Source organism: Mirounga angustirostris, unplaced genomic scaffold, assembly GCF_029215605.1.
Source record: "Mirounga angustirostris isolate CCGP_5_RB_7025 unplaced genomic scaffold, mMirAng1.0.hap1 SCAF_6, whole genome shotgun sequence".
NCBI classification, from domain to species: domain Eukaryota; kingdom Metazoa; phylum Chordata; class Mammalia; order Carnivora; family Phocidae; genus Mirounga; species Mirounga angustirostris.
Window position 1 is genome coordinate 148,671,538 of NW_026991714.1, and position 24,167 is coordinate 148,695,704.

The 24,167-nt window shown below is 47.1% G+C and overlaps 1 protein-coding gene and 1 pseudogene across 7 annotated transcripts in view; both read right to left on the reverse strand.

Annotated features, from left to right (window-relative positions):
• ADAM12 (ADAM metallopeptidase domain 12) overlaps positions 1-24,167 on the reverse strand; it is a 347,363-nt gene that overhangs the window by 91,916 nt on the left and 231,280 nt on the right. For all 7 annotated transcript variants that reach the window (XM_064595438.1, XM_064595441.1, XM_064595440.1 and 4 more), the window contains 4 exons: positions 14,233-14,419; positions 7,070-7,135; positions 5,918-5,989; positions 1,122-1,291 (listed from right to left, as the gene is read on the reverse strand). In XM_064595438.1, the coding sequence (XP_064451508.1) occupies positions 1,122-1,291; positions 5,918-5,989; positions 7,070-7,135; positions 14,233-14,419 (495 nt within the window). The remainder of the gene's footprint in view (positions 1-1,121; positions 1,292-5,917; positions 5,990-7,069; positions 7,136-14,232; positions 14,420-24,167) is intronic.
• LOC129045916 (ubiquitin-conjugating enzyme E2 E1-like) lies at positions 16,114-23,232 on the reverse strand (annotated as a pseudogene).

A 24,167-nucleotide genomic window follows, 5' to 3' on the forward strand; every position in this document is an offset into this window, starting at 1 on the left:
CTTTCTATAATTTTAAAAAAGATTTTATTTATTTATTTGATAGAGAGAGCACATACACAAACAGGGGGAGGGGCAGAGGGGGACAGAGAAGCAGACTCTCTGCTAAGCAGGGAGCGGGGCTCCATCCTAGGACCCTGAGATCATGGCCTGAGCCAACAGCAGATGACTGAGCCACCAAGGCGTGCCCCACCTTTCTATGAATTTTTAAGAAACTAGATATAATTTTCCAAAGAAAAAAGTCTCTGACCCCGAATCTTTCAATTCAGTGAAATGAGCTACATGAGAACATAAGAATAATAGCATAAACTGTTTAAGGGTCTTAATAAAAAGTTTGTCACTTGGGAAAAATCTACTCCTTACCAATTTAGATTATGATAAGATTTTTTTTGTTTTAAATATAAAGGTGTTTGAGCATCTTCCCAGTATATTATGTTAGAGCTGTGCTTTCCCTCATTTTATTATCTTCATGACACAGTGCGATAGTTGCCTTCTCCCGGAGGACCGGGGACTCCCGAGAGCGGGGAGGCTTAGAGTGCTGGCCATCGTTATATTCAAAGCACCTAAAACATACTTGCTTCCTGACTGGTGCTCAATACACACTGATTGAAAGAATGCAGACTGCTAGGGTCCTCTAATCTAGAAAACCAGAGTTCCAGTGAAACAGGAGGAGGGATGAACATTTCCTTTCTCCAGGCATCTGGCAATAATCATCCTAATGCATCACCTTCACATCTTGCATAAACATTTTTCACTAATAGTGAAAGAAAATGAGCTTTTTTTTTTTTAAAAAAAATAGCCTATTCAGGACAATTTTGTATCAAGACAAAGACTAGAAAAATTTGCATAGAGGAAAACGTTCAGGTGATGGAAAAAGAAAATAAGACATCTCTTAGAGGAATAGGTTTCCTCGGGGGTTCAAAGGGAGACTTTCCCAATAGAACCCCAGTTTGGTCAGGATGGCATGTTCCCCACTGATGTGGGCTGGGAAACACCCCTGTACAAGTCAGTGTGGTCTGCAGAGAGGTGTGCAGCTTTGGGGACTGCCAGGTGAAGCTAAGAGGAGAGGGGGCTGCTGAGGTCGCTCTTTCTTTAAGCAAAGGAGAGACAATGAACCCCCATACCTGATAAGCTGGGCATTGTCATGCGATTTGCGAGGTAGAAGCTTCATCTTTCTCCAGTCCAGAAATTCATGGAGGCTTGTGAACGGGTCCTGACTTATAGAGCATTTGTCGATGTCATTCCACACCTCCACGCCCACCAGCACTATCCGAATGTTCAGTGGTCTGTAAAACTGACGAAGACAGGCACCCTCTGGGGATCACATTCATGAGAGCTTAAAATGCAGACTAGAACATATTTGCATGTTTTGGACTTCACTGACATGGGTGAGAAAAATATCTCTGTGCTCCCTTGTTCCTGTGGCATTAGAATTTAAGAAATATTTGCAGTGTCTGATGCAAAGTGATGTGTTAACTGGGTTTCCATTGTTGTTGAATGGTTAGACGCCAAAGTTAATAGGCTTTTTGATGTCTGCCCTTATTTGTAGGGAAGCACACATTTCACATGGTTCACTGGTGATTTAAAATGTGCATATAGATGTGTACTATCTCTAAAGTAGTTACATTATACCCAAAGACTGCCAGTTAATAACTACTGCAGGAAAAACAATGAGGGAATTAGGATCTTTCAGACACTCTGCCAAGGACAATAATTTGTTCCTTTAAAGCAAAATGTTCTACCTACGAGTTACTGAAAATGAATTTGTATTAATTTTTCAGCAAAGACTCAGACTTGGCTGACGCTATCACGTTCCATCCCTTATAATCAACCTAGAAGGTTTTAATTAAATGCACAAATCAATATCTTTCAGAATAATAAAGGCATACGCAGAACCCTTCTTCTGGAACTTTAATAAGCATTTTCCTCACAGCCAGAAGTTAGTTCACCAGCGGCATCATGGGAAGGATCTTCTAAAGGAAGTTCCTCTTTCATAGGCTTGTGAAATCACGCTTCAGGTATACCACCAAAGCATCGTCTCACTGCCATTCTGTCTCCTATCTTTATATACTCCTGGCTTCAACCTACAACCCTTTCTCCACAAGCAGATCATCCTGGGGCAGAGGTAGGAAGAGCAGCTCTTCTAATGGCGAAGGGAGGGTCTAGTCCGGGACAAGATGATTGGTCAGGGCAGAGGGAGGAACTACCCGTTGCCTCCAACTACCTTGCTGCCCGCCATGTGCATTATGACAAGGAGGTGGCTCTGTGCTCAGGGCCCAGGGGGTGAGGACATGGGATCACCTGGCTGGCTGTAAAATCTTCCAGTGCCCATGATGGGTGAGGCGGTACACAATGGGCAGTGGGGAAGTCCTCATTTGCTGATACTCCAGGTAGCCAAGGAGAAAGATGTGGCTGATGGGGGCAGCCAAAGTCGAGCTCCAGATGTGAGCAGGTCCCATTTTTATGCTACACGCATCTGGGCCAATAAGTAATAGAAGTCACAGAGGCTCCTCATTGGATGGTTAAGCCCCATTCCAATGTGGTGAGCTAGTGGGCAACACACTCCCCAAGTCTCAGCATCTGACCCCCATCCTGACCCACAGGAGGCAGGCTCATCGCTTTCCCCACTGATCTCCCTCAGTATCTGGTGAGCATTAGGTTAGCCCATGAGTATGACTGGAATGCACACTACGTCCCAGAACGTAAGCTGGCTGCAGCGGTCCCATTGGGCTTCAAGCAGGTAACAATTACAGGCATTACATTAATAAGTTAATGAGACAGGGCGCCTGGGCGGCTCAGACGGTTGGGCGTCTGCCTTCGGCTCGGGTCATGATCCCAGCGTCCCGGGATCGAGTCCCGCATCGGGCTCCCTGCTAGGTGGGGAGCCTGCTTCTCCCTCTGCCTCTCTCTCTCTCTCTGTCCCTCATGAATAAATAAATGAAATCTTTAAAAAAAAATAAGGTAATGAGACAATTCTCTGACCTAAATGCTGCCCAACGGCTTGTTTTTAATCAAGAATTGCTCAGTCTGTCGTATGGACTTGCAAGCTCCCAGGCCAGGCTTCCCGGGCAGAATGAGGTTCCTGGACTCTTCTGGAACCCTGACTGCCCATGTCTGGCCGCTGCCCTTTGACCGGGAGACCACACTTCCCACTGCGTTAGGCACAGAGGTAACAGTGATCAGGAGGCAGAAACGTTGGCGCTCCAGTGCCGATGTCCACACCAGCTCACCAAGCCATAACCTCAGAGCCAGACGCCCCATGTGGGCTTCACGTCGTCATCTGTGAAGGGGACACTGAGTTTGCCTCCGACAAGGATTCTAGGGAAGGGGTAACTAAGGTCTGTACAGCACGGTCCCTCAGAGCTGGCCTTGGTGCTTGCCAACCGAGGAGCTTTTCATGAAACGATGGGTCATGATTTCTGTCTATTAGCTCGCCCGGGTCCCATGCTTGCGACAGACCTCACACGGCGGTATGTAACGCACGCTCCTTCCGCTCCCAGTTGGTGCCACTGAACACCGGTCAGGCCCCTACTCCGGCTGAGTCATCAGACCCGATCCCTGTCCTGCCCGCTGGGGGCCTTCTTCCCAGGCTGCGGACAGCTGATAACAATAACCACAGCGGACCCTCGGTGAGCCTCTCCTACGCCCGAGGCACAGCGCCGGGGACTTTCCAGGCTGCAGCTCTGTTAGTCTGCACCCCAGCCCAACGGGGCGAGAACTAGCAATATCTCCATTTTGTCCTCAGGGACGCTGAGCTATGGAGGGATCGGGCAACCGCTCGAGGCATGACTGGTGTGGCTGGGGTGTGGATGTAGGCAGCCCGGCCCCAGCACCCAGGTCTTAAACCACTAAGTAGCACAGCCCCTCCTGTACAAGTGCTCAGACTCCCTTCCAAGAGGACCCGCTGTGACCCCAGGCCCAGAGAGAAGCTGGACAGGAGCCTGGCAGCTGCCTGTCTGTCCACGCACCCCAGAACATGGGGGGGTGCAGCCCGAGGGCCGTGGCATCGATTCACCCACGAACACGGTGGCAACAGGCAATTGCTTGGCTCTTATTTTATGCTAGGCTTGGCACTGGCACCGAGAACAAGGATTAGGATGCCCTTGCCCTTGGCCCCCAAATGCTCAGAGGGCAGCAAGAGGCTCAAGGCTGGCGACACTGAACCACTGTGACAGTTCACTCCAACAGAGTGAACTACCAAGAAAGGGTGCAAACAGGAAGTTCGCGGGGTGCTGTGCTGAGGGCTCAAGGAAGCCTTTCTGGAAGGAGTGGATCTGAAAAAAAATTGAGCGGGAGCAAAGAGAAGACCTGGTGGGCTCCGACATGAGAACTTGCACCCTTCAGGCAACCAGCTCAGGAGAGGAGGATAGAAGACTCCCACAGGCAGGAAAACACCCGAAGAAATTCAATGCACGGAAGCTGAGCCCTTTCAGAAGTAGGTCACAGGGTCTGCGCCAGCGAATCTGCCGCTGGTGCTAACTTCTTAATGGATACGAGGTGGGACAGGTGGGAGGTGAAAGGTTAAAGAGGCAAAGCTTGGGTGATCACACACCTCCACTGCTCCGCCCTGCAGGTGAATCAGGACCTGGGGAGCGCCTCTTAGTTCCTAGACACAGGCTTTGCCTCCAGCTATGAGCATCAGACCTGCTTTCCGTGTTTTACTTACAGGGGGAATTTCCTGGATGCTTCAGAATGTCACCTTTGTACTCAATGACTTCCTGGTCTTTCAGTCTGGGATGTCCTTCTCCCTCTTCCCTTCAGGCCAACCCAGCCAGCCAAGCAGCTATTAATTTAGAATGGCCAAGGAGAGCCAAGATTTCTGCAAATGAGGAAGTTGCCACTGGAACCGTCATTGTTTTGGGGTCGAGACACTCCCACTTGGAGAGGGGCAAAGCTGAACTTTTGAACACCTGCCAGAGCCCAGGGCTCATCATCAGTTAGCAGAACTGGATGCACAGAGCATCTGGAGGAGCCTGGGTACCCCCAGCATGGTCTTCAGGGTCTGCTTGGGGTGGCCACATATGTGCTCAGCAATTTAGCTCTCTCCTGGCCAGAAACACAAGAGCAGCCAGGCTGGCCAACTCCAAGGAGTCTGTCAGGTCTTTTCTGAGGTATATGGTTCTTTAATTACCAGTGCGAGTTATTAACAACCCCCCGATTGCCAAGGTACCCGGGCAGCAATGTCTTTGAAAGCTTCCAGGTGACTCCGACGTGCAGGCAAGTATGAGAGCCTTCAGCCCAGACAGCCTGACAGCTCTGTTCTGCAGGCATGCCGCGGGAGGGCAGGTGCTCCGACAGCTTCACCCTCTCCTTGCGAAGAGGTAGCATGAAGAGTGTCGCTGAGCTCCTATTCCCGGGATTAGACCAGACTTCTGGGGTTTCCTCCAGGTCTGGATCACCTTTGCCAAGGGTGAGCTCCCAATCTCCTCATTCTTGGTGAGCAATTTTCCAACAGCTGATTGAACCAAAAGCCAATTTCTGGGTCTCGGGACCGTGGACCCCTGTGTGTGTCACTTATAAATGACAGCCTGCCCTCAGGGGGACTGTGGACACAACCCAGGGAGACCTGGGAAAAAGTCCCCTTGGGAGTTCTCCAGAGGGTCAGATGCATCCTATTGGGGTTCTGGCTCTAACTGGGGAACCTGAGACGCCCTCACACTGGGACTCTGGCCAGAAGAGAGCCTGGAGGGAGATGTAGCCCAAGGCCACCGCAGTCCAGACAGCGTGCGTGGGTTGGCCTCTCCCGGAGCTGCTCCAGACCGGGAATTCTGTGCTCGGAGGAAAGGGGAAGTCCACGTTCCAGCCCAGCACCAGAACCTGGTCTCCCTGCCAAGTCAGACGAGGTGTGTTCCATTCCCTCCACCTCGTTTCTAAACATTTACATGCTTTGAGTGATTTAATTACCCGAAAAAGAACTTACCTTGTCAACGTGATTAGCGATCTCTATTAATCGCTGCTTAACTTTTTCCAGATCTTTTCCTTGCCTCTGAAACTTAATAATTTTAAATGTCAGCATTAATAATGGCAAGAATATCAATCAAATCTCATCTTCCCAGCTCCTGGAAACGTGAAGTCTTGAGCTCCACAAACCACCCGGGACCCTCCATGGTTTATAGTGAAACGAGTTCCCATCCTGAAGAGTAATTTCCCCGTCTGGGGACTTTCTGAAACTCCCTGAAATTTGCTCAAGCCAAGTGCTCAGAAGACAGTAACTTCTGTGATTTTTCCAGCCTCATAAATGATGGAGGCCGTGACATGTTTTGGCAGAGAAAACAGACAACGAGAAGGCAGTCCAAAGCCATTTTTCATATCATCAACTTGATTTTAACTTCCTCAGAAATTTCCTTTATATATGTTCCTAAAAATTAAACAGTAAAAGTAATAGAAGCTCATGGCACCAAGTCAAACAGTGCAGAGAAGGGAGAAATGTTAATGAGCCCCCCTTCTCCTCTCTAATTGGACCTTTCTGCATGGGAACGGTTCTCTGAGCAACCGTCAAGCTGGTTTCATTCATAGGTGTCGGGCGGGTGAGTTCACGAGAAAAAGTCACCTAATTCATAACATGGAGTGGAGGCAAGGAATGAATGCAGAGAAGACCGTCTAAAAACAGGGAATTGGAAACTAATTCAAGAGAAAACGAACCTAGCATCAAAGCAGATTTCAGAAGGTAGGGTCTTTCTGCTATGTCTCCACACGCAGCCTGGATTCTCCGATTCATTTTGGGTCGGGACGTATCAGACAATTTTACTTGAAACTTCTCCCCCAAATGTGTCAGAATACATTCTAAAGCCATCTGCCATTTCCCCCAAATAATTCCTTTTGGAGAGCTTAGCTACAGAATAGCTCTGCTTTTCCTGCAGTCCTGGCTTTTTATTTTGTAATATCAAATACATTTGCAATATTTTATGCTAATACCAGAAAACCACTTTTTTCAGTAGGCTGTTTGCAATGCTTTTAAGGGTTCATAGAAAATGAAGTTAATCAGAGCAAGTAATAACTTGCTAAATATTTTCTTTCCCGTATTTTTTTTTTTTTAAACCAACTGTACCGAGAAGTTTGAAAAAGTTCTTACCTCCCGGTTGTCTGCTACGATAACCAGCTCTACGTACTTGGTCATCTTGAGGGTCTCTCTTTTATGCTGCCAAAAGTAAACATGGATTTAATTTCTTTTCACACCTCTCCAGGGCTTCCAGAAGACTGTCTGTATCTCTGAACCCAAGCACTTTGCCTAAGGGGAAACTATCCTCACCACCACCACCAGCAGCCCCACCTCTGTTCCCTCTAGAAGTTCACTTCCAACCCCAATGACCTCTGTCAAACCTTCTCCACACGGGTGACCGGTTTCCCTTTCCATATGGGAAATCCTTAAAAAGGAATCCTGCCTGCTGAATTACCGACCGTGGGATCAGAACGAGTCAAGATCATTATTAAATGAAACATGCACATACACAAGCAAAACCAAAGCACTGTCTGGAACAGGAGCAGGCTGATGGCCGTTCGTTTTGGGCTGCATGCAGCACAGAGGAAGATCCCTACAGAAGATGATGGAATTCAGTGTCTTATGTGTGTTGCTTTCCCCTTCACGGTCGAGTGTTGGGATAAGAGAAAAGTGAAAGAGAATATATTTTGAGGTGGGACTGCATGATCCTTCTGGGGAAACACTAAATAGTCCTCTTTAGGTGGCTTATTTCTTGTGGCTGAAAAATCTAGTTAGAAGCAAAGGACAATAGTGGTCTGGAGAACAGGGAACAGCCAAGCTGATAAACGGAACAGAGTCAGGCGAGGAGGAGGTGCTAGGAGAAAACCAGAAAGAAACAAAAGAGACAGAATAGAAAGAAACAGTGTTAAGAAAAAATAAAAAGACTGAACTATAATGCCACGGAGCAGGGGGATGGAGGGGGGGGAGTGAAATAGTTGAGGAATAAGGAAACTGTACATCAAGGGGTAGGGACGGAGAAGATGCAGAACTCACTCTGAAATAAAGGCAGCCTCTGAAGTGGGTTACATTTTAATCAGGTTTCCTCAAAAAACATTTGCACTCTTCCATGAATTACTGGGAGAATCCCAAAGGCATTTTTAGGAGAAAAAGAGCAATTCATGGAGGGTGGTCTCAAAAAGCAAACATTAAAAACAAAAAACAAAGCCTTCTGTTTCTGCAATAAAACGCCGTTGGAGCAAACGGGGGCTGAGGTGGGCTTGGTCCTTGCAGCCGATGGGCTGGTTTTTGCGTTAGGGACACTGCTCCCCGTATAAAACTCTCATGCCCTAACCACACTTTCAGACAAAAGCAAAAATGACCGAGGCATGCTTTGAATCAGCTTTCCAGTGACATAATCCTGAGGGAAACATCTTTTATAAGACAAATCCCCATCAGTCCGGGATCTTCCAAACAGATTTTTACAAGAAAAATGTTTGTATCATAGCAGTGTTCCTGCTCGCCGCCCAGCTGTGCTGATTCATGAATTTAGGGATCCCTCAAGAAATCTGGAAACCTTATGGAGAAGGGAAAAATAAAGCACCAGGAAAGGTATAATTTCTCATACTTTTACAATGTTACGAGAAAAAAAAAAAGTCAAGGTTGGTGACTACATGCTCCAGGCGTGCTTCCTGGTGATAACTATGTACTCATAAGGGAAAAAAGATGAACCCCAGTGGTACCCACTGGTGTCCCCAGAACGAGCCACCTTTGGAGGGGTGAAGATCTTGCCCCTTTTCCTTCACGAGGTGTGAAAGAAGCAGATGTCTCTCTTTGTCCCCCGCCCCACAACTTCCCGATTAACCACGAACAGATTCAGCTAATCATACTAAAGAGCATACAGCTCTGTGACAGAAAAAAACCTAATTAATCTTCCCTTGAAAAACCCGCAGAAAGGGCCTTGGTTGTTTAGACGTTTACACCTTTCAGACCACGAAGGGTGAAATAAATGACCAGGGGATTTTTCCCAGTGGCCTTGGATCATCAGTTAGAAAATACACAATTCCAGATAATGAAAACAAACAGATGAACACAATTTTCCTGTCTCTGCAGTTTTCAGAGAAGTCCAAATTTTCTCATGAATTCAGAGAAATGCAAGCTCAGAGAGAAGCCTAACCACATAATAATAAAAAGCCATGGGGGAGGGGCCGGCTCATGGCCGCGAACATTCATTCTTCCATCAGCGGCACACAGAGAGGCTTAAATTACCTCCACATGACTTCGACCTATCTGGGCTGTCCGGTTAAAAAATATATATATATTTAAAATTTTTGATATGAAGAGCAACATTTGAAACTGGTGGCTTGATTGAATTTTCATTTTTGGGGTTATAAACAAAAGCCCTTCCCCAAACAGATAGGAACATTAGCCTCTGAGAATGGCCCAACAGAGTCTCCGTTCCAAGGTGGAGACCGAGGCGTTCTCTGAGTCTTGCTCAAGAGGGAACCAGTTCCTGGGCCTCTCGAAGTCATCACAGCCAAGTTCCCAGAGACAGAATATCCCCTGACATGCTGTAACAAGAACTCTGGCACGGGGGACTTAACCCAACCCAACTCAAGTCAGAAAAGCAAGTTAAGATGAAGGTTTCAATAAACGCTTATCATACCTCCTCCCTCATCTGGGCCAGACTATGTGTCTATCATTTACTCACCCCACAAATATCTACTGTCACTCTCTCTGTGACTTGGCACTAGGTCGAGTGCTGGGGATAGAGGGATGGACAAGAAACCCAAGGTCCCAGGCTCATGAGGCTCGAATTCTGGGAGGGGTTAGGAGACAGGGTGACAATAAAGAATCAACGAAAAAAATCCTAGCCTGTAAAAGGGGCAAAACAATAGACCTAAACAGTGTTCTGCAAGGAGGATAAAGATGGGGGCGTGTGACGACGACAGCTGCGAACTGAGGATGAGAAGTAGGTATGTGTGCGGGGAACAGTGTTCAGATAGATGGAATAGCCACAGCAGAAGTTCTGAGGCTGGGAGCACGTGGAGAGTCATGGCAACAGGCAGGGTGGCTACATGGTCTAGAGCGGGAGGAAGGAGTGTGGATGAGCCTTGGATGGGGCAAGGAGGCTGAAGGATCATCTAGTGACCTGAGAGCACCAGGGAGCCCCTGCACAGGAGGTTTTAAAAATAGCACTCTGGCTGCTGGTAGAATGGATTATGGGAAGATAGTAGCAGAAGCCAGGAGTGCAGGTGATTGCTGGTGACAGTTTGGGACAGGAACCATGGAGATGGGCAAAGGGGTTCCAGTTGGGTGTGATGCAACCATCAACAAAAGATCAATATCAATGAAGCCAGGGCCCACGTTTCCGTGGGTGGCAAGATCAGCAAATTAAATAAATCCAAAGTTTGGTTTGATCTTCCCCTGAGTAAAAAAGGGTCGTTGTTTGCTCACGAGAGGCTCGGTGCCTGGACTCTGAGGCCACTTTATGAATATTTATGAGCTGAGCCCCGGGTCCCTACTCTGCCAGGTCTTCTCCACCATCCTGACACTGGCTTGTGCGGGGGTGTGAAGCACACTGATCACACCTGTGTGCGATGCAGCCCCTGGGGCCCGGCTGATGCTCGGGCAGCAAAAGCAGCCCGAAAGAGAGACGGTTAGCTGGAGGAAGGGGCTCCGTCTGACGGACTGAACGTTAATAGGGACAAATGCGAAATACTGAAGTTGAGTCCACAAAGCCAATGGCACCAGGGAGATCTATTTATTTATCCAGAGTTTTACTGGACTTAAGTCTCAATAGGAATCCACACCTGGAGATTCTGGAGCCTCAGAGCTCAGGGCCAAAGAGGCCATCACTCTGCCTCTGTTGTCTACCAGCAAGATCTAGGAAGGAGCAACCAAGGCAGCGAGAGCGGTTGATACGGTCTCTCAGAGGCGGTGTGGACGGCAGATGATTATGTCAGAGAGGCGTTGGGTAGGCCTGCTGTAATTAGCGGGGTCACATGGCTGTGGCCAGTTCCCGATGTTCAGCGCTCAGGCTCTGCGCCACCATTACGTGTCTCCTACCAAACAGGAGGGGCTGCCTAGAAATCAAAAGCCGTAGACGGGCCCATTTCAGAACGGCTACGTTTGAGGACACACAACGGTGTCCCCCTGACCGGCTCAGCAGCCTGAGCCAACACGGCTTCCTACAGGAAGTACTGCCTTCTACGTTGGACTCATAATCACCTGCACTAACGGAGGGGAGCGATATAGCACAGATGATCCCCAGAGGAAGGATGACGCAAACATAATTCACATTTGCCTTTGGGATGCATTATGGGATCTTTCTCCCATGGCAGAGTTCCCAAGCCTTTGCCTACAGCTGGCTCAGGCCAGCGTTAGAACTAGTCTGCGTTCTCGCCCGGCTCCTTGGTGGAGAGGGAAGGAGCGTGGCGAGACGCAGGGCAGCGGAGCGGCTGGGGCTCTGCAAGCCGGACTCAGGGAACCTGCAGAGGTTGGATTGGACTACAAGGCCATGTGACTGCAGGCGCCCCTCCAGAGCGACTTGGGTTCTCACTAAAATCTAACGTAGAGCCTTGTAAAAACGGCAAACAATAGCTCCAGCTTGTATTATTGCCCGTGCATACCCTGAGTGCTGATTTATTCCTGCTGCTCTGGGAAGGGAAACGCAAATATCTGCAGAAAAATCTCAGCCTGCAAACCAGTCTTTGCACCAGTTAACATTTAGCGGGGGCAGAAGATGCTCGCGGAAGCGGGTATGGCCGCCTTGTTGCATAAACAAGAGGAGCTAGCTGCAGTTCCACTGATTTTTTTTTTTTTTGAGTATAAAATCAGGCGGTGGGAGTGAGCAGGTAAGCTGCACATAACGTGAACGTGTCTCTTTCACGTTCACCGGAGACGCTATCCCAAACCACGTGGTCTCCAGTTCCAATCCCCTAGTCGTCCCCGAACTCGAAAATTACGTTTCATATAGTTTTCATTATGTAGATGTACTTTATGTCATATTTTTTCTTCCAGTAAAACAATCACAACTATTTCTAGAGAAAAATGTTGAGGGCAGAGCTGTTGCCTTCCCTTTTTTAAAGGTTCATTTGCACCCCAATATGCATTATTAACAAAACAACATTGTTATTCACATTTTGCGCTCTCCTCTACCAGTCAGAATGACTGGAAATTACGGTGCCAAGCACAGTTCTAGAAAGCCAGAAGCTTAAAGAACTAAAATATGGCTGGCAAGTAGAGACCGAGCCCATACTTCTACATGAAATGGCAAACGTATTCAGATGTCATTTAAACTGTCACATTATAAATCTCACAACATGGGTAACGTGTATTCAACAAGGTGCTCAAAGCAAAGCGCCTTGAAAACAAAATGCAAATGTTTTCCTTGTTTATGACTGGAAAAGCTACAGCTTAATCACTTCTTCTCAGAGGTCCGGAATCGGAGGCAAGAGAGTGTTTGAAGAGTAAAATAAACATGCCCAGGGACCACAGAGGCGGGTCTTTGTGATTCCAACTCTTCAATCTGTCACTCTAAAATGGGTGGGAGGGGGGTGAAAGGCAGGATGGAAATTCTTTTGAGCTACTGTTCATTGTGGGGGGGGGGGGGGGGCGGATTTTTCAAGCTCTGCTCCCTGGGTCTCCAATCCTGAGTATCAGTGTCAAGGTGGGTCACCGTCCCAGACGGGGGTTCTTCCTCTTCTGTGTGATAGGGAAGAAAGGGCAAAGAGGTGGCAAGCCCCTGCCATAGAAAATCTTGTGAGCATAATAAGAAATAGAGGACAATAGGGTCACACGGGCAGAACACCAGATCAGGAAGAATGAACGAAATGAAAACGAAGGTTAGGGGAACACAATTCACATGTGTGAGGGAAATTTTACAAATGAGAAGAAATCATTTACGACCACATGTCCTGTTTGAACTCAGAATAAAAATGATGAGGAATGAACAAAGAGGAATAATATATATGCAATGTTGAATGTTAAGCAGTGGAACACTCCAAGTCAGGAAAGAGAAAATGTGCTGTCTTTTAAGTGCAACCTTGAAGAACACGTCCCTAGACCACCCAATGTTAGCACAACTGACATCGTATCTATGAAATCCTGATTTCTTGTCAACAGAGGAACAGGAAAGCCAGAGATAAAAATCAGGAAATTGTTGGGAATTTCCTATCTGGTTGTACTCACTGAAAGTTAGGGCCCCCAGCCAAATGTGGCTACCCTTACTTCTTTTATTTAAGAGTGTTCTGCTGCAGGGCATCTGGGTGGCTCAGTGGTTAAGCGTCTGCCTTCGGCTCAGGTCATGATCCCAGGGTCCTGGGATCGAGCCCCACCTCGGGCTCCCTGCTCAGCGGGGAGCCTGCTGCTTTTGCTCCCTCTGCCCCTCCCCCCACTCATGCGCGCTCTCTCTCTCTCTCTCTCTCTCACCCACTTTCTCTCTCAAATAAATAAAATCATTAAAAAAACCAAAAGAGTGTTCTGCTGCGGCCTGTGGTGCCCACATAATACTGGACATAAAAGGGTCACGCAGCCATTTGGGGTGGAGGTTTCATGATATTGCACCAGAGGGTATTGGAGTCCCTGTGTTTCTGCCTGCTTAGCAGGGAAGGAGATCTGTGGCCCAGACACCATCAGGTAATGACTCTTCCCACTTCTGAAGCAGAAGGAGGGACCTTTGATGAGCAGAGCCAGGAGCAGGTGGCCAGAAAACACAGGAGTGCTTGGACCATCTTGGGAAGGAAGGAAGGACAGGCATGGGCAGCATGGACTGGGGTAAGCAACACTCCGTAGCCACACTGCATGGCCAACATTCTGTTCACCGCGCACAGGCACGCAGGCAAAGACTGGGGATGCTATGCAAATCAGAACAAAAACCCTAACTGTAAAACAGACTTGCCAATGAAGAAGGCTCCATATTGTCTCTCTCCTCCTGAGGAAGGAGAGCTGCCCAAAGGCAGGTGAGGATCCATTCTCGTCTTATTCATCATCATGGGTGCAATGGTGGGATGCAACCCTGGGTCTAGGCCCACAGTAGCTTCTCACTGGTGACGTAATGAATGGTAATTTTCTGGCCTCTGAGCCAGACTTTACCCAGCGTAGGTTAACGAGTCTGAGGCCGACATTTGCCAAACAATGATGGAGGTTTCAGTATTTGGTGATGCTCTGCATACATGGTAGCAACCACTCGATAAACCGGGGGACTCCAACCCCAGACACAACAACCAGATGGCAAAATTTCTCCAGATGCACTAGCCCTGGGTGCCCCTAGCTAGAGTCCCCACTCCCCAGATTCGTGACCTTGATCTCCCCCCTACCCTTCTTGCCCACGTCTGGGAGGGTGGCCGGAGCCTGTTCTCTGCAGCGAGCGCAGACGTGCTGTGCTGTGATCCACAGGATCCCCAGGTGCCCTTCAGGTTCTCCACCAGGAAGAGCTTGTATGTGTTCGTTTCATTTTTCATTGGTTCCAAGATATAGGTGTTATTTTCAAATGTAATAAGTCCCCTGTTGAAAAAGAAATAAGAAAAAATATATAATCTTAAGGGTAGTTTCTTGTTTATGGCCAAGGCTCTGTTCTTAACGAGAGAAGAAATACAAGGAGAAAAGCCAATTTATTTATATTCTCAGGTTTTAATTGGGAAGGACATTTCTGAGCCATATGTTTGCATGGATTCATCTTGCAAATGTTTTGAAAACAAGTTTGGGAAATGTTTTGTCTCAAATATTTTACGGTAAAGAATAGACTGTGTTTGGCCTCTATGTTTTTTTTTTTTTTAATTTTGATTTATAATTTTTTTACTTCTCTAAGATATATTTCTGGGAAAAAGAGTTGAGAGATGTTTCATCTGCTTAGAAAGTAATTCTATCTGGATTAGCAGATGTGATTCAGAAAGGAAATCTTTTTCTTTAAAGGAAAATTCTTGCTTGTGAATTATTCAGCCTGATCAACTATGTTTCCTAAATATTTGAAAGGATTCTGATATCAGGTTGAGTATAAACTTATACTTATTTATGGGAGCTGTGAATAAAGGAAGCAATGTAGATGCACAAAGCATTAGAATGGCTTCTTGAAGGCTGAGCTCTGCCCCCCGCTCTAACTTGGTTAAAGGTGGATCACTCCTCATAGGAGCCAAGACCACTGGGAGACATCCCAGCCCTGAGGCTGGCGAGGTGGCCTTCAGAGTCTGGCAGTCTGGTGTAAGTTCCAGCTGTGTGGCCTTGACCTCTTTGAACCTTGGTTTCCTTACCTGGAAAATGAGGTAATAATGCCTAGTTTTCAGGGCTGCTATGTCATGCAGTTAAAACTTTTAGCCCTGTGGAGGCCATAAATCAGTGCTTAAATGGTAGTTGTCCTCTTTGTTATTAACGAGGGCAGGTCCATGGACTAGGCTTCTGTTAACATGTTACTCCAAATTCCAAATTCCTGACAATTTCAGGAAGGTCTTGTGCTTTGATAACACATCTGCCCACATACTGGCCATTGATGACTCCCTGATATGAAATAGAGCAGTAATATGATAAATATACTTCTGGGAATGACAATAAGAAAGAAAGAAACCTTTGAAGTAACTTTAAATTTGGGAATAAAAGTATAAATTCTTTTAAAAAACAGACAAATTTGCTAAACATTCCACCTTGCAGAGACAGACAGTGGCCTCAGGCCACGGACCACAGTGCATGTCTGACCTTCTGGTGCAGGACAGGCCCGGTTCTGCTTCCCAGAAATGAGCCGCACTAACCTAGGGGTGTCAGCTTCCTTCAAGTGATAGGGAACATTGGCCTACATGATGGTTTTTGTTTCTCTTTTCCAGTGTGGGACAGGAAAGTACTTTAATTTAAAAGGCTCTTCTTGATATTGAAAGAAGGATTTTCTTTGGAGAAACGGCAATTTGAGTAATAGGAAGCTGGCAGCTTTAAGACTTCCCACACAATGATGGAAGCTTCTAGTGACTTCCATTCTTTAGCAAGGCAACCACAATCTCTCCACTAGAGAAATGCATCACATTTTCGTGTGAGATTTATTGCACTGTAAACAGACATGTTGAACATAGTGAACCTTAACCTTTTTTGAGACATGAATGCTTTTATACCCTCCTCTGAAAAATTCACATGTATGTATATCTGCAGTATTTTGCAGATAACGTCAGAAGATTCAGGACTATGGATGAGGTCCATGAGCTCCAGTTTTAGGGCAGTAGTTCTTTTTTTTTTTTTTAGGGCAGTAGTTCTAACACATAATTTATATTGCCTCAACCCAAGAATTTGAGTATGCCTTCATCCTTAAGAAACAGCTGAAAAAGGGGGTTGCTCCATTGGTTTTCTTCAGAAAATCTGAGCCTTTTTCCAAAAGAGGGACCTTGTGAAATGTTCTTTTGTCATTCATTATTGCTTATTTCAGTCATTCACTTGTGCTATGCTTATCGTTCCAAATGTAGCGTATGTGCTGCAGAAGCAAGCACCATCCTATGCTTATTGATGGCCCATTTATGGGTGAATATTTAGTCACTCTTAGATTTTAACAGAATGATGGAATTTCAATACTCAAACAGTATGGAAGGAAGAGGTTTGAATGAGTCAAATATGTATTTTGAACACAACTGGTGAACAAACACTCACTACTCAATTCATTGCTATTCAACTGGGTTACTCCACCAGTCCTATGTAATGAAGTTACAGACTAAGGAAAAGAGAAAGATCATGCCTGGGATGCCTGTGCCCCAACTCATGTCTTTGTGTGTCTCCAGTAGATTGTACAGACATGACTTCGGCCATCAATTCTGTCGGGGTGGCTTTATCTCTCTTCTGAAAAAGTTCTTTACGAAACAAAACTTAGATTTCTAAGTGTGGAATGGGTAATGGGATTTTTGTTTCTTAAAGTTGATTTTAAATAGCCTAAATTAAGAAAGAGTACTTAAAAATGATAGGCCAAGGGAATGCGGAAGACAAACACACTTGAAGGGAAAATACGGATTTCCTAAAAAACTGACTTTCCTGCCCTAAAACAAAGATGATACCAACATTTCATTTGATAACTGCAACATTTTCTATTTTGCGTTAGAGTTAAGTAAGCTGGACACTCACAGTAAAACATGTCACCAAGTTCTAATCATGAGAAACAAATTACTGAAAAAGTTTTTCTACTTGATGGAAAATTTTTAGAAATTGTTACTTAGTCAGAAAAATGTTCTCATATCTCCTTTTATCTTTTAAGTCATCCAAAGGCCAGATATTGAGAAACTGGGGTGAAGGCTTTCCCTTTGCTCTAAACAATTGGCAGCCTGTAATACAGCTTAATTAAATAATTGCTTTGGACTGTCGTGGGTATAATTAATCATTTAGCCCTAGAAATTGCTGGAAACAACAGTGGACACAAAATTCAAGGATTCAGGGTTTCTGAGATGTAAAATTTTGATGTTCTCACAGCCCTTGCTGGCCCCAAGCTAGATAAGCGAGTGTGATTTAAGTTGAATGTTAAAGATATTTAGTTGTAAACTTTGGAGTTGGAAGTATCCCGGAATATGGAATTTAAATCCAGCAGACTTTGAGGTTGTGGTTCTTTCCCCTTGCCAGAGTGGGGCAGAAAAATGAAGACCCCCGGTACCTTTTCTAGGGGGAGAGTAAGAGGATTGGGAGGATATTGGAGGATACTGGACCGGCCATCATGGCGGGCAGTGAATTGAGTGTAGTGAAAGGAGGAAGCAGAAGAGAAAGGGGGGGTTGGGCGTGATGAGGGCCACCCCTGATGGTGCTCTGCCCGGGCTGTGCTCCTTGCATTTATCACCGAGTGGACCTGCACATCATTGTAGCTCTGGCGATTACCCCCACCATCAAAGACACTTGGGCAGCTGGAGGCAGTCCTGGGACCTGTGTGCCCAAGCCCTGTACCTTTCAACCCTTCTGCTTTCCTGTCTCCCTCTAGGGCTCTTTTGAGAGTGGGCTGGGGCCCTGGACAAAGATGAGCATGATGGAGGAGAAAAAAAGCCAGAGAAAATAGGCAGCCTTACTTTAAATTTTAAAATCTTGTTGTTTTTCCTTCAATAGAAACTTAGAGGAATCTATTAAAATTTTAAATTGACTTCGTTAGCTTTCAAGGTGAAAACTCAGGAGGCCTGTATTTCCTCGAGATAAGTTTTTGTTTTTCTCAAAATTCAGTTTTTAATCTCCAAAGCAACGGTGCATCAGGCAATAACACAGCTTAATGCTGTTGTTCTTATTACGATTGTTCTTACTACTCCCAGGCAAGCAGGAGAGTGGCATGGATTTTGACTACCTGTAATAAGGTAATGATTAGAATATATGAATTATCCAGACTAGCTCCATGTTGAATTGCTAATTGAATTTTCTTGGAAAAAGGACTTTTGGTCTAGGTATCAGGCTGCCAATCATAAGTTAGAAATGCGGTTGGCATGAAATTTAATTTCAGCTCTTTCCTGGGGGAGCCCATGTGTAAAAGCAATATCTCACCTCACCTACGCTGGATACGGTGATCACGGCGATTAGTGAACACGCAAGCACTGGAGGGCTTACTCTCAACAAGTAATTTCCATGGGAACTACTCATGTATGATCAAGACAAATTTGCATTGTCCCCTACTACGTGTGAAGCCCTAGGCAGGCTCTGGTAGAACCCACAAAGACATCTCACCCATGGTTCCCGTTTCAAATGTAATCATATCGGGGTTTGGGAGGCATATGACAAAAGAGGTAAAATGTTAGACTATTATAAAAGATTTTAATAGTAGTTGTGAGTGGCACATCAATAATAATAATAGCAGCTAGGATTTATGAAGACACCACCCCCCTGAGCCAGGCTCCTTTTTACAAAGAACAGTTTATCGAGAAATGATTCAACATACCATTAAGTTCACTCTTTAAGCAGGCAATTCAATTTTTAGTACATTCAATGAGGTATGCAAACATCGCCACTTACTCTAGAACAATTTCATCACCACCCCCCAAAAAAACCCATGTCCCCATTATCAGTCACTCCATAGGCTCTCCTGCCCCACGAGCCCGGCTTCTGAATCCTCTATTTTCTCTGATATTTACAGCGATCCTTTTAGAGCAGGTATCATGAGCCCCTTTTACGAACAGGAAGCTAATGCTAAGAGCCCAAGGTCGCTGTGGTGGGTAGAATAGTGTCGCCCAAAAGGACATGTCTGACTCCCAACCCTGGTCCCTGTGAATGGAACCCTTGGAAAAAGGGTCTTTGCAGATGGGGTTTTGTTAAGGATCTCAAGATGAGCTCCTCCTGGATTGGCGGTGGGCCCTAAATTCAATGACACGTGCCCTTAGAGAAAAAGGAGAAGACAGAGACATGTGGGGAGGCGTGAAGGTGGCAGCAGAAACCAGGGACAGGGCGAAATCCATGTCCCCATTATCAGTCACTCCATAGGCTCTCCTGCCCCATGAGCCCGGCTTCTGAATCCAGCCAGGGCAGGCCAAAGGTGGCCAGTAGCCGCCAGGAGTCAGGAGCGAAGCATGGGGTGCACCCCTCCTCCAACGCTGCGGACTTCTTGACTTCAGACTCCTGGCCCCGAGAACCGTGAGAGAATACACTTCTGTGGCTCTCAGCCCCCAAGCGTGTGGTGGCTCATTATGGTGGCTCTCGGACACTCCCACAGTCACCCAGCTGGTCAGCTGCACAGCCAGGACGCCCCCGGTGGACCGGGCCCCCGAGCCCTTCCCGCGACCATGTCCACGCCGGACGGGTGGCCCTCTCTCCTCGGGCACCAAGGACTCCTCTGAGGAGGGCACAGCTGAGTTCCGAATGCAAAGGCTACTCACAGGCTGGGCGGTCAGCCCGGTGCCTACCGAGGGAGGGTCATCCACCGCCCATGGGAAACAGTGGGCCCTGAGGGGAGTTTTGGAGGATGGGAGGAACTTGGAGAGTGGGGAGCACGGAGGCCAGGTGAATGGCCTTGAAGGAGCAAAAGCTGGGAAGAGAAAGGTCAGGATATGCAAACACCACACACACACACGAGGGTGTGCGCGGATGGACGGTGGGGGCCGCGGAAGGAAGGGGGAGGGCACAGGATTTGGGCTTTGTTCTCTGCCTCCATCCTTCACCTTGGCTTTGGCCTTGGCTGCACTGTGGCCTCACCACACACCGTTCCACACCCTCCGAGCTCACGCTTCAAACTCCCGGCCGAGGGGCGTCTGTTCTTGCTGTCCCCTCCTTCCTCCGCCTTTCCCCTCCCCCACCCCGGGAGCCTCTACAAACCCCCAGGCTCCTTTCGCGTAACCAGGGGTGCCCAGCTCTCCGGCTTGTGGGACACAGGCTGCTCGCAGGCCACGGCCGTGTTCCGTTCCTCGGTGTTCCCACCCAACGGCCTGCCACCGTTCCCGCCGCCGCGCCCGGGCTCGAACGACCTTCCGGGCCGATGCATGAGCTGCAGGGTTCCGCTCAGCCGACCTTCAGGATGGCCCGGCATCTGCGTCCCTTCCGTGGTTCCTCCGGCGGCTTTGTGCATGCACACGGCACAGCACTCGCTACCCGGGCCGCGCACGGCATCGGGCTGCTTTCCACACCCAGGGAGGGCTTTCTCCGTTTGTTCTGGTTTTGCTGGCCCGGCGCCAGGACTGGCATGATCAGTGGGGCATCGGGACAGGAATAGGTGGCCCGTGAACAGCTGCGGGCACACGCGTGGGAGGGAGCGAGAGCCTCTGACTTGGAGGCCATAGGAGCCATGTGGCTTTGCCTGCGGAGAGGTGGCAGGACTTCTGTTATGATCAAGCCCTGTTTTTGAAACATGACCTTCTGGAATGTGCAAGATGACTGTGAAGGGAAGGGTGGAGGCAGGAAGCACGGGTGGGAGGCAATTAAACAATCTTGGAGCAAGGGTTGATCCAGGGTGGTGATGGGGAAATATGAACAAGAAACACTTGTTTCTTGCAGGAGCTGGAGCAGGAGAGGGGTCATCAAAGGTCACCAGGGGCCAAGCTTAGGAGCCAGAGATGCGCTAGACCTTTAATGGAGAAGAGGTAGGAGGGGAGCCCAGGGGGCCGAGGAGTTTAGATTCGGACATTTTGGCATTTTGAGGGGGAGTGGAGCAGGGGAGAGCTGACACTTGACCTTGGGCGACCTTCAGGATGGACAGCAGTGCAGCCCTGCAGAGGGTGCATATGAGCTGTGATCCCAACACTGGCTCCCACAGATGTTCCCACAGGACCTGTCCACGGGAGGAGGCCAGGACAAGGAGAACCCCGCCCGAGGTGGTAGGTGCGGCCAGAGGGCTGGAGGGCCAGCAGCGTAGCCAGCCCCTAGAAGCTGAGGGAGCAGAGCTGAAGGTCGAACTGACTTTACGTCCTCTCTAGCCAATTTCTTCCTTAATATGACCTACTACGCTTTAGAGATGTTTTAAAAATTTGGACTGGCCAAGAGGCACCTCGGTGGCTCAGTCAGTGAAGCATCCGAGTCTTGATTTCAGCTCAGGTCATGATCTCAGGGTCGTGAGATCGAACCCCACATCTGGCCCCAAGCAGAGTCTACTTGTCCTTGTCCCTCTGCTTCTTCCCCTGTTCATTCTCTTTCAAATAAACAAACAAACAAACAAATAAATAAATAATTTGGATTGGCCAAGATTGTCATTGACCACCTGATGGCTTGGGGAGAGCATGTTTACTCTACCGAGGCTGACTGAGCACCTATAACATTCCAGGTTCCAGGCTGAGCCCAGCGCCCCGCCTGCCTGGAACTCACGGTCTAGCAGACAGGAAAGTGAATGCAAGGTTATCTCCATGCACCTGACTTTCTGGCCCATTAGACCACATGGTGACAGGCCATTTAGGTTGAGCTCTGAGATCTGATAAAAAACCATATCCATCCAGGTGAGCGACCTGTAGTTAAGGTGTGAGGTGTCAGGAAGGCAGTGAGCACACGGCACTGGACCTGTCAGCCTGCGGGAAGGCTGTGGCTCATTCTCCAGCCTGCCTTGCTCCCTCCATCTGCTCTTCCTCCTAAGATTCCTTCCTCCTCTTACTTTACCAGCTGAGATTTCTGGTTGATTTTTCTTTCTTTTTTTGTTTTGTTTTAATATTGTTTATTAGCACAGTAACAAATGCAGACGTAAGTAGTCCACAACATATAACCAATCCACTGAGCAACTCCTATTCCACACCTTACAGTTAACAGCTTAAGGTATTTTACTACAGGTTTTCACAAGTCATGATTCAAACCTCTTATCTTGTCACAATAAAGTAGATTGGCATATAAAATAAAATACATAACTACTCATTTCCTATATGGTGTCTTATAGCCACATACCCATTTTATATATATGAGATGACAGTCTCTAAAAACTGTTAAATATCAATGTTCCCTCCCAAGAAGGGAAAACAAATTCCAATTTTTTTGAACAACAAAAAAATGTGTAGTCTTGGAAGGACCCTACATAAATGGCCATGGGTATAACCTGTAAGAAATTAAGCTATTTTAAATTTACAGACTATAAGCAAGTGAACCCAAATGTCTACTCTCTGTACTACGTTTCAGCTAATATTGCAAATCTAATGACAGTTTTAAAAGTTGTTATTACCAGTTCTGTCTAATGTAGCAAGATACCTTAAGTTACAACAAAATCTTAGGAAATAAGACTGAATAGTATCTGTTACAGAAATACCCTACTCTTTACCAACTCCCACTCTCCCCCACCCCTTCAAAATCATAAGTAGCTCTCTCTGTGACAGACAAATAATGTAAGAATTGTGAAAACCCAATTTATGTAGCGTGTCTCTTAGTCCACTGTCTGGCCATTCTGTCATGTTCTGCTCTGTTTGTCATATACTGAGTGGCGCCCAAAGTGCCACCAAAGTGTCAGCAGGATTACAGTCTGTAAGAAGGGAGCAGATAGAAAGGAGAACTTTAGAAATGGTTAGTGCTGGACTCCAGTTATCTTTTAATATGTCCAAGCAAATAACTCCTTGACTGTTCATATGACAGTGATAGATTCTTGTCTGAAATGTAACCTTTGGAGGCTTGAGGGGGTATTCTGGTATAAAAGTGGTATCAGGGAAGAATACACCACCCTCATACACGGATCCTGGAGGCCCCAGAATGGTTGATCTCCATTCATAGATGTTATCACCTTTGGGACCAGCACTGCAGTTAGGTGGAGGGTCTAAAGTGATGTCTGCCAGTTCCTTCTGAATCCTCTTGGTGCTGGTAGACAGGAGTTTGGAGTTTTTGCTCAGGCTGACTTTACTCTCCTTCTTCTTGGGGGTGTTTGTTTCTTTCTCAGTTTACTGATTGGAGGGTGAAGATGAGGAGGAACTGGTGCTGGCCCTCGAATCGTCATCCGACATAGCGAACCCTCCACTCCCCCCCCCCCAACAGCCCCTCTCTTTGTGTCTGGCTCCTCCATGCCGTCGCCGTGGCTGCGGCTTGGTTGATTTTTTCAAATGGGTCAATTCAACTTGTCTGTTAAATTGTAAATAATGAAATAATGATGCTGTATAACAGCAGAACTTTTTTTTTTTTTTGTACAATGGTTGCCTTTGCCTTAAATTGCAAATGATTGCTTTCATTATAATGGTTATTTCTGATTCTATGGATCATAATGCTACCCTTTGAAAAATAAGTTGATTAACTATTTTTCAATAGTATGGGGCAAGAAGTATTCCTGCATTCTGTGCTGTATTTGATTTCATTATATAAAATTCAGTGCAGCAAACTTTTTATTATACAGTTTAAAGGAACATAATAATGTATGTACTTATTGGGGGTAACAAACAGACTTGCATCTGAGTATTTGTGTGTAATTGAATTTTTGAAAGCATTTTGTGCTGTCTCCCACATCGAAGGCCAGAGCTAAGAGCTCCAGGTGCTACAGGCAACGTATCCGAAATGTTTCCCGTCATGAAGGTCCTTACAACAAGGTATGCGAATGTACGGCGAGGTATGCCAACTGTCAATGGAGCGAGGAGGGACACGTGCCTTAACACAGGGATGTGACCAGATATTTAGAAACCACCTGCTCCGTGGCAGGAAAGGGCTGTCTGTGGCAGCACAGGGAGTCAGGGTCGGTCTGCAGCGGGGAGAGTCTTTGGGGGGCAGGGGCGGGGCTTCATGCAGGAGCATCCCTTGTTTTGGTGAAGCTTCTAAAGCCAAATGGGAGGTGGGGAGAGAAGCACGTCCCAGGCGGAGGGACGGCAGGGACAAAGACGGTGAGATGCATGAGGCATGTTCTGGAAACAGCTAGCAAACAGTGGAACTGGGGGGGCTTCCTCCCCATAGAGCCGTGCCTGCCCGTGGC